Source organism: Fistularia commersonii, chromosome 27 (assembly GCF_037954325.1).
Source record: "Fistularia commersonii isolate RoL2024-O1a breed Wild chromosome 27, RoL_Fcom_v1.0, whole genome shotgun sequence".
NCBI lineage: Eukaryota > Metazoa > Chordata > Actinopteri > Syngnathiformes > Fistulariidae > Fistularia > Fistularia commersonii.
The window spans coordinates 10,259,122-10,269,554 of NC_141310.1; the positions used below are offsets into that span (position 1 = coordinate 10,259,122).

General features: G+C 39.9%; 1 protein-coding gene across 1 annotated transcript; it reads left to right on the plus strand.

Annotated features, from left to right (window-relative positions):
• The first annotated feature begins 761 nt into the window (after positions 1-761).
• chrnb4 (cholinergic receptor, nicotinic, beta 4 (neuronal)) lies at positions 762-9,704 on the plus strand. Its single transcript, XM_086174992.1, has 6 exons — positions 762-1,076; positions 3,843-3,988; positions 4,629-4,673; positions 4,887-4,996; positions 6,213-7,257; positions 8,967-9,704. The coding sequence occupies exons 1-6, from the start codon at positions 1,028-1,030 to the stop codon at positions 9,129-9,131; spliced, it is 1,560 nt and encodes a 519-aa protein (XP_086031118.1). The 5' UTR covers positions 762-1,027; the 3' UTR covers positions 9,132-9,704.
• Positions 9,705-10,433: the final 729 nt, after the last annotated feature.

Genomic DNA, 10,433 nt, shown 5'->3' on the forward strand with positions numbered 1-10,433 from the left:
TTTTACTGCACATTTGAACAGCAATGGAAGATGCAAATGAAAACAACTCATTTAAGGAAATGTTCATGGGTCTTGAATATTGAACCAATGGTACAAGGAGCTCCCCCTGGGATTAGGGTTAGTTTGATTTATTTACATGTCACAATTAGTTTTTTTCTGAATTTAAACATGATTTGATAAAGCAAAGTCCTAAATATTTAGCAACTGGAATATTTTCATATGCACAATCATACACATTCTAAATATTGATCTTAAAAGCATATGTATTCGCTACAGTCACCAAATTTTAATCTGTCTTCATAGTTAAAACCTAGTTATTGCTCCTGCAAAAGATGGATGCTCAAAGGTAGTCTAAGGAATGACCGAACACATGGTTATAATAACCACGCGTTCCTTATAGATCATAAAATGTGGCCGATTTGTCTTTTTTATCCACTCAAATTGAACTTTTTTGATGAGGGATAGGCATGATTGCCAACTTGGGTGGGATGGTTGGACACAAACACACACGGCTTGTCAGGTAATATCCCATAAAAGATGTTCAATATTTCGAAGAGCAACAACTGGAAACCCCCTCCAATATCATCAAAACCTCAAATTCTCTTGCGGTTCGTACAGCTGATGAAACCGTACGCTAGAGCAGATGCTCTGCTTGTGTTGACTCTCCAGCATCCGATCAGTATCCGCTTGAGGAGCTGCAGGCGCGGAGGGTGCAGAGCGCCAGGTCAGGCTGCTCCGCCTGGAAGGAGCGTACAAGTCCCGGGGGGGGCGTGGGTGAGTGGGGTGACCGGCTGTATCTCACGGGGATTGTGGCAAAGTTGCTGCGGGATGCGGCAACAGATCTTTGAGAGTAAATGACTTTCTAGCCAGGAGCCAATAGCGGTAGTGGACGTGGTGATTGTACAAGTATCGGTAAAGTGTTTTCTTAACCGGGAGGTGGTGTCCGGTATGTCCCAGAGGAGTGCGGAAAACGGCAGCTCCGAGGCTCTTCTACCGACGACCCCGCTGGGCAGATGATGCCGGAAAAATGACTCGGGTTCTTTCCATCATCGCTTCTGTTCTCTCTGTGATCCACTGTAAGTTTGTCTACGCGTTACTTTGAGACGTCTATTTCTGTGCAAAGTACTTCGGTTGGTTCTTGTATTACGCTGCATTGCATTAATTCCAACGGCTAAATCCAGTCATTTTATGCACGTGTAATTTGCAACAACTTTCCTATTTAAGAAACAAATTTAAAAAGTTGCTCCCCAATACGATAACTCACCCGGAGCCCCAGAAGGGAAAACACCCGTTGCAGTATAATTGCACTGCGTAAAGACAAAGGTTTTGAGCAATTGGGTGGGTCAGACCAATCAAAGTGACTTTTACAGTCAGCATTAAAAAGACTGAAAAAGGGGGAAAATAGTGCAGGGTGTCCTCAACACCTTGAATTTGGAGGGTGAGAGGAAACTGTTTGCAAAAAACTGTAAAACAACCATTTACGAATCCATGATTTGGGGTGATCATATGTAAATTATGGGAAAAAAACCAAACAAAAAAAAAAAAAAAAACAATAACAACCCCAAAACAGTTTCATGATGTCAGTCGGTTTACCCACTGAGCCAGTGGGTGAGATATTCTGTCGGTTTTTGCACCTAAAAAGTGGATTCAAACTGCCATGAGTCCTTCGATCACCTCAGTAAAAATATAAATAGCTGCTTGATGCACTCGCTCCAAGTCTGCACAGATTTAGATGGTGAAAAAGGCCAAAGCCTTTACTCCGTAGAGAATTAAAGAAATTGTGATAAAGAAAAAAAAAAAAAATCAAATGCTAACCATGTTAAGATTGATAATGATTGATGCGGTAAGTGCTCGAGAGGAGGGGAGGAAAAAAATAAAACAAAAAACAACTCAGACGACATCTCACTCGCCTTTTTACCTCAGGTTTTGGTTTCTTGACGTACTCCATCACTCTTTCTGCTGGCCAAATGTATTTTGAATATATATATTTTTTTAGAACCCTATACAGAGTGACCTTATCAACACAACAAGAGCTGACGGCAGCACTGTATTAAGTATTAACACGCCTGACCTCACTCTTAATCAACTTAATGTCAACAATACAGTCATGAAATCCTGGTTAGTTTTTACACATGAAACCCCCACGCTTAAACACTTCGACACACATATATGCACTCACATCAGCTGCGGTTCACAGCAGGTGATCATAAGTTTGACAGCTGCTTTCACCTCTGAGGAGGCCAGAGCTTGTTTGACTCTGGTCTCCAAGGGTTCAGACAACACACCATCTGTCAGTGTTCCGCAGGAGTCCCACGGTGTTGGATGGGATCTCTGCCAAATGACTGGCAATGGCACAGTCACTGCAGCATCAACCCGCAGGGCACAACATGGCTGCCGCCACACCCACAAAAAGTCCCACAGTCTGTGGTCTGCTGACATCACATACAGTGGTACAAACTTTCATTGTGAGCGTTTTAGTTGGAACTTATAATAAGAGTGACTGAGTTCTCTGCAAAACCTCCCTGGGGTTCTGCAGCAGGAATTCAGTGATTCTTCAATGGGCCAATTAGTAAGTGTCTCACCGTCTGACTGCTTTTTAATGAGTAAATTTGGTCGGATCAGCTACTTCCAGGTCGTGCGGGGACATTAATAACCATCCACGTAAAAATTGACGGATGACGTGATGCTACATGTAACCTATTTGCACCAAATTAGAAGTATTTATCTTCAGTTTCACTCTGTCATGAGAGTCATTTATCTCAGGAGGTGGAAGAGAGGTTGAGGTCAAGTGTTGGTATTCAGAGTTCACTTGACACAGCCAGTGGTGTAGCACCTGCTATGCCATATGCTAGGGAAATACAGTATCAGCTTTAAACCTAATTTAGTTATATCATCATGATATCATGCGGGGAAATTTATCCCTTTTGAAATTATGTCTGAAGTTAGTTTATATTAGATCTTTGTTTTATGGGAAAATCTTCTAATACAGCATAGGTGATTTAAGATAATGATCATTATATATTAGAATACATATTTATATGCTGTGATTTTTTTTTAGGTCATTTTATGTCAGGTTGCTGTCAGACCCAAGTAGCCAAAAAGCAAGTGCGTAGACTGTCATAAGTTGACCATTGTCAAATCAGCTCAAGCCACATTCAGTGGTCCTATAACATCATCCATCATCCTATATCATAATTAAACCATTATTATTTCAACAGTTTTTAACCCCGGGGCTTATGGAAAACTGATCTCATTCAGAGATTTTTTTACCTGCTCAAGAGCAAAAAAAAAACAAAAAAACATGTAAGTTATATGTCACATACCTGTGGAGAAATATGTCATTTGAGAGACACAGGAAGCATTTCTTGTCACAGCTTTTGTGAAATTATGGTTGTTGTAATTTTTGAACCCAGTAGTTTAAAATATACATGTGCCTTATCTCCCCTCCTGACCATGTGTCAACTTTGTCAAGTCGTAGAATCTCAAGTCAAACTGCCTCAGTGCATTCACATCTTTCTTGGGCTGATTGTTCGGTTTTGGCCACATTGTTGTCCACAATTCATTAAGGTGTCTAAACACCACTTCCAAACTCTCAACTCAAAATTGTGATGTACAACATCACAATTTTGTAAATCCCTAAAACATGTGTTCCAAAAGCTCATTTTAACACTGTCTCCAGGATGCTGCAGCACATTTGAGACTTTTCCATTTCTTTAATTTTCCATTCTAATTTTATTCATATCATACCCCAGTCAGACTAAACATGCTTTAAGACAGCAGAAGTGATGAATTTGGCTGTTTTTATACATAAGAATAATCATAAAACAAACATGTGTTTATAGGTAGCAGTGGCGCTATCTCAGAGGAGCGCCTCATGAGGTGGCTGCTGGGAAAGAGCCGCTATAATCCACTCATCCGGCCAGCCGTCAACAGGACAGAGAGAGTCACAGTGAAGCTCCAAGTGTCTCTGGCTCAGCTCATCAGTGTGGTACAGTGAAGCATCAAATACTCCTTCACACTAGGAGGATGTGTGTGCATTTCTTATTGTGTACATGTATGTAAGTGTCTGACTATGTGCTGGAGACAAAAGGGGAGGTACAAAGCCAGCGAAAGAGGAAGAACAAAAGATTTGAGGCTGTATTTGATTACAAGCTGGCCCCAGCTGAAAAGCAATAGCTCTAAATGGATGGATGAAGTCGACGATGTATTTGGTCAGCTGTGATGTCGGCCTCTGTCATATCCAGATTGAAACTTCAGCACATTGGATTAAAAGGGGCCATAAAGCTGTTTTAGCCACAGTAATGGGGGATCCCTTCTGATTTACTGTGAACTCTCCGCCCATTCTCACACCAAGGCAGCAAAACTCATTCATACCCTTAGAGTTTGCATTGTATGCCTCGGTTCCCAGTTGTGCGATGACAATGCAATGAATAATCATAATAAACATGCACTCTACAGAGAGGAAAGGCTTATTTGTTTTAAACCCTCTTGAAACAACAGGCTGGACAATATAAATTCAGAGATTTATAAGGTGCAGTTCACATAAATCGTTATTTCTGTAAAACTTTCATAGAGATGTTTGCACATGTATTGAATTCAAAAAATTCCTCTCACTTACCCTTTACCAGAATGAAAGAGAACAGATCATGACAACAAATCTGTGGCTCACTCAGGTAAGTTTGCTAAAACTTTAAGTCCTATCTAATGTCAATTTAATGATGCCCTTGCCACTGAATTTGAATTAAAGCGAATCAGTTCTTTCACATAAAGTGGAACAAAATGTCTCTATAATTTTTCTCTACACATATCTGTTCTATAACAAAGCATGCCAAGTGGAATTGAGATGGCCTTGATGGAGTAAGTCATTTGTCCTTCTGTCTTTGCAGCACTGGGTGGATTATAGGTTATCATGGGACCCTGCAAATTATGAAGGCATCGACAAACTGCGTATTCCTTCCAGACTTATCTGGCTCCCTGATATTGTCCTGTATAACAAGTAAGCCTCAATGAAATGTAACAAGTTGGTGGTTCCTGTGTTTCCTATCAATGTTTGTGCCAAAGAGCCCATTTTCAATGTTGACATTGACAGCTATTCTTTTAGCAATTGTGAAAGACAAGGACTCCGCTGTTTCAGCAATATGGAAAACCAAAAGATCATATAACGACATCTAAATTTGTGCTGAACTTAATCAATTGTTGTCATGGTTTTATTAATAAATTGGTTGATAAAACAAGGACAATTATAAGCCACATTTTTGACAATGGATGCGGCCTCAAAATACCAATTGAAACATTGTGTAGTTAAACAATATGCAATTAATTGTTTTCAATAGTGTATTAATATGCATATATATTCTCTGCCTCAACATTAGTGTAGTTCTTATAGTAAATGTGAGAAAACAGGTTTTAAATCAGTGTGATTAGATTTGGATGATGAATGTCACATGGTCCATTTTCTCAACAACATTGGCCAGCAGCCTTGTTGCTCTCTAACATGTACATTGGTTGCTTGAACACACCAATTCGTTGATAACATTGATGCAGCAAGTTTTAAGGCAAGTGGCTAAATAACTGGTATCTTAGCCCTTAACCAAATGCTTAAGCGAACAAAAGAATTGAAACTTGGTACATTTCCATCCATGGCATTCATACTTTATCCAAAATTTTTGGAGTCTGTCAGTGTGGACACATAAGTTTCTGTATGACCTTTATTGTCCTCATGTGTTCAGTCCATATCAAGGCTTGTATCACAGGTTAAGTGACAAAGGTTTACAGTTAGAATAAATCTCTTTAATTGGACTGTGTGAGCTGAATACTTGCTACTTATTCATAATAAAGTACAGAATACATTAGCTTTCATAAACACATTAAAAAGACAAAAGTGTTAAGAAAGAAAAAAAAAAGTTTGAATTGTCCTCCATTCAACCAAGGCCTTCTAAACCACTGCAAATAATTTGGCTGATAAATTTTACAGCCTTGTTTATTTTCACAAATGGTACTCTGAATGCTAGCAAGAGCATAATTAACCCTTCAGTTTTTGCTCTGTGGAGCTGGATATAACTATCTATTAGAGCGTCTTTACCTATTAGACATAACCAATAGGTTTTTTCAAAATGAAAAACTATCTCACTTCTACTTGATTGTAATGTTTCTTACACAAGGCCAGGAGTTTCATTCAGAAGTTTAATACAGTGTCTCTTCTTTCCTCATAGCGCTGATGGAACGTACGAGGTAACGGTCTTTACCAATGCCATTGTCCTGTCAAATGGCAGCGTCAACTGGCTCCCTCCAGCCATCTACAAAAGTGCATGTAAGATAGAGGTGAAGCATTTTCCCTTTGATCAGCAAAACTGCACCCTGAAATTCCGCTCTTGGACGTATGACCACACAGAGATCGATCTGATCTTGAAGTCAGATGTGGCTAGTATGGATGATTTTACTCCCAGTGGGGAGTGGGATATTTTAGCCCTGCCAGGCAGACGGACTGTCAACCCTCTAGATTCTACCTATGTGGACCTTACATATGACTTCATTATCAAGAGGAAGCCCCTCTTTTACACTATAAACCTCATTATTCCCTGTGTGCTGATCACATCTTTGGCCATCCTGGTCTTCTACCTGCCTTCAGACTGTGGGGAGAAGATGACCCTCTGCATTTCTGTCCTCCTGGCTCTCACTGTCTTCCTGCTTCTGATCTCAAAGATTGTCCCCCCGACTTCATTGGATGTGCCTCTGATTGGCAAATATCTCATGTTCACTATGGTGCTCGTGACCTTCTCCATTATCACCAGCGTGTGCGTGCTCAATGTGCATCACCGCTCTCCTAGCACCCACACTATGCCTTCCTGGGTCAAGCTGATTTTTCTCATCAAACTTCCCGCCTTGCTTTTTATGAGACGCCCTAACAATAACTCTGCACGCCAGAGGCTACGTCAGCAGCGGTGCCTCCGGGCTAGAAGAGCCATTTTGGGTCTGGGGTACCCGAGTGCATCCAAAACCGGTACTATGAAGTCATCATCTGCCCTGCTGTCTTCTGACTCTGCCTTCTCCACCCCAGGACACAAAAATCTTGTTCCTTTACTGAGCTACAGCAAGAAAGGAGACTTGCGTTCTACCGATTACGTTCCCAGTGCTTTCCCCTCAACCCAGGACCTCCTCCAGAGAAGTAACTCAGATTGGACCGCTGATGTCCAGGAGGCAGTGAATGGGGTGCGCTTTGTGGCTGAACACATGATGGGAGATGATGATGATCAGAGCGTATGTATAAATGTTTTAATCAAAGGTTGTACTAAAAGCACATCATCATTCACAAATTTTCTGACGCTTTTTTACATACTTACACAAAAGATATATCACACTTAATATAAAACTAACACCACAGTTCAATTTAAAATGACGAAAATTTTCACCTCAAGCGCAAAATGTCAATCAATTCTGTGTAAGTTCATTGTCCAGCATCTGTAGGATCCTCTCCATTTACTCTAGACCCCACATGCTGAACCAGACTCATCTATAATAGCATGATAACACTGACTCTTCAGTCTGTGACCCCCAATACATAGCAAGGAATGCCACTAACCTTAAGTCGAGACTATGACGCAGTAAATGGAGGCCAGACTTTGAGCGGTCAATTGTATTTTCTGCCAAATCAATTGAGTACGGAGGGAACTGGAAGTGAGAATGGATTCGTTTCAAAAACAGGGGACAACACTGAAAGTGGGGTGAAAGGGTCAATTGCTATTTCAGTTTAGGTCTCAGCAACAGTTAGTATTTTCCTCATGACCTACTGATAATGATTATTCTCATGAGGTTATATCATGAAAATAACAGGATACAAATAAGCACTATGTAAATCTAGGCATGTAGACGAACAAAGTCAAAATTAAATCATCCTGGAATCATGAGAAAATGCCATGCTAAAATTCAAGGGGGAAGGGGGATATGCAGAAGTCACTTAACACTTTTAATAACTTAATCTTTCCAATAATTGTTCAAAAACATAGCAAATGAAACAGCTATTTAAAAAAAAACGAAAGATAGGACTACTTGTTAGTTTGTGTGTGTACACAAACCACATTTCAAGATTCAGCTACTTCGATCAGTCTGATACCATTGGTGCCTTTTGAGGGTCAGAATTTTTAAAAATGGAAGCTCTGTCTTATTCAAAAGTTGGTCTGAGGACGACCTACCAAAAAAATTGCACCAAAGATATTACTTACCTGAAAATGAAAGAAAAATCCATTGTCAAATCTGAAACAAAATAGTCAAACACCAACCAGGGGCTTGAAAGAGGAAATAAACTAAACAAAATACCAAAAACATACCAGTTGTGCGGAGCCGGAATCAGTTGCAGCTGGCATTGTCTGAGAGGCCAGGTTTACACTTAATGCCAGACAATCACGGGGCTGATAGAAAAGAAAGAAAACAATAGTCAGAGCCTTGAAAGAGGGAGACAAAAGAACATACAATCACTCATTTCCCTCCCATAATACTAGGTAAATAAATACAGATATGGCTAAAAAGGATCTGTACCCCTAAGTTATATAAATATTTTAATATGGTACTTTAAAAAGAACAAACAAAACAAGATTAAGAAAAACAGATATTCCACTTTCATTTATTTTTATTTATATAAAACGTAATGTATGCAGAATGAGTAATGATATCTGACATAAATGTTGGTCGTGAATACCAGTTTACACACTGCTGAAATCCTCCCTACTTTGTAGGGCTACAGGCGTAAATATTTGTAGACTTTCAGCATGAACTTCACTCACTGCTCAGCTCAGTTATTGATTCTGTCCACAAGCTGATTCAGGCATGATATGGCTGCATCCACAAAACACTGAAGCAGGATAATCCATCTTATCACTGTGATACGGTTCCTTCACATTATACATACTGCTGTGTTTGTTTCACGTCCCATTTCCTTATGAAATCAAGATTTTATTTCTGTGTAATTGCAGGTGATTGAAGACTGGAAGTATGTTGCCATGGTGGTGGATCGCATGTTCCTTTGGATCTTTGTCATAGTGTGTGTTGTGGGCACACTGGGTCTGTTTCTCCAGCCACTCTTTCAGAGTCAGGTCATCTCCAACCAGCAGCCAGGCTCTGAGACCCCTCGCATTTGATTAGCAACACGGGAGACTTTGCAAATTAAAGCTCTGCACTCACAATTGAGGTCTCATAGTAATCACCCAGAACCCATCATGGGTTATGGTTACTTAGACAGTTTTATCTTTGATTAAAGCTCCTACTGGTGGGCTCCACGTGTAAGGAGCCAAATTTCACTGGATGTATGGACTTAAAACTAACAAAAAAAAATGTCCTTGCAACTACTAAGTTTTGTATCAGTGGACTTAAAGGATCTTTTAGTGAAAGTGAATAAGTAACAATAAATCCAAAGACATAAAGCAATACTACCCTCTTTATCTGTGTTCTGAGAAATCTTAGAGCTGTATGGAACCTGATGTGTCTTCATTTCACAGAGGCACTTTAGATCTACAAAGTACAACTAACACTGGACTATGTGCAGTATCACTCAAGTGAAGTATGGTGTCATGAAATAACCTGTTGCTGGGAAAGATTCAGTACGGCGTTAATTATTTGTCTTCTGTCAAATGTTGATTTACACCTTATTTGTTCTTATTTTCCATGTGATTGAAATGTGATGTGTGATTAAAGAATGGAGTTGTGTATGGAAAGGTGAATCCGTGTCCTCCTTCATTTTGATTAAATGTATGAAATCTTCAATAGAAGTGTTGAAATTGTCAGGGTCTTGCCAAGTGCTTGGTTAATCTTTGTTGCCGGTGATAAAATTTGTCCCCAGAGCCATTACATTTCCTGATGACGTGCCAATTGCAACAATTCATCGGCGAGATAAGGCTGACCAAAATGGAGATCAAGAGCCTGCAAAATGATGCGCATACACAAACAAAGCAGCCGGAAATGGAATCAACCAACCAATATTTTTGGATTGCAATATCTTAGTAGATTGCCTGGACTAGCCTCTGATCCAAATCTTTGCCTAATCCACAATGAGAGTCATCTTTTGGACACTGTGCTCATTTTCAGTGTAATACCTGACTGGAAGTGCAAACACACAAAAGTGGAGACTCACAAAGTGAACACATGCCACATTTACTGCTCAGTAAACAATGCTGAGTGGGCTCGTTAGAGATTCTGCAGACGCCCTGTTATTTTGCAAGAGCCTTATCAAGAGATATCCATCAGCATCCATGTTAATGACCAATTTACTTTATTCTAATCTCACTTTTGAGTTTAAAAAAAAGTTCATTCCTCCAACAACCTAGTCCAGTCTACTATCAATATCATCAGGAGCATTGGGAGAAGCCATTGCAAATCTGGCAGATAATTTATCATGTTTCAAATCAAACGGCTTCATTTAACGTTCAATGCGAGGACTCATTAAT

Bases quoted from the DNA above. Each gene is read 5' to 3' on its own strand.
- chrnb4 (XM_086174992.1), top strand. From the start codon at position 1,028: ATGACTCGGGTTCTTTCCATCATCGCTTCTGTTCTCTCTGTGATCCAC. The intron at 1,077-3,842 runs GTAAGTTTGTCT...ATGTGTTTATAG, and splicing joins TGTTCTCTCTGTGATCCACT to GTAGCAGTGGCGCTATCTCA. The intron at 4,674-4,886 runs GTAAGTTTGCTA...CTGTCTTTGCAG, and splicing joins CAAATCTGTGGCTCACTCAG to CACTGGGTGGATTATAGGTT.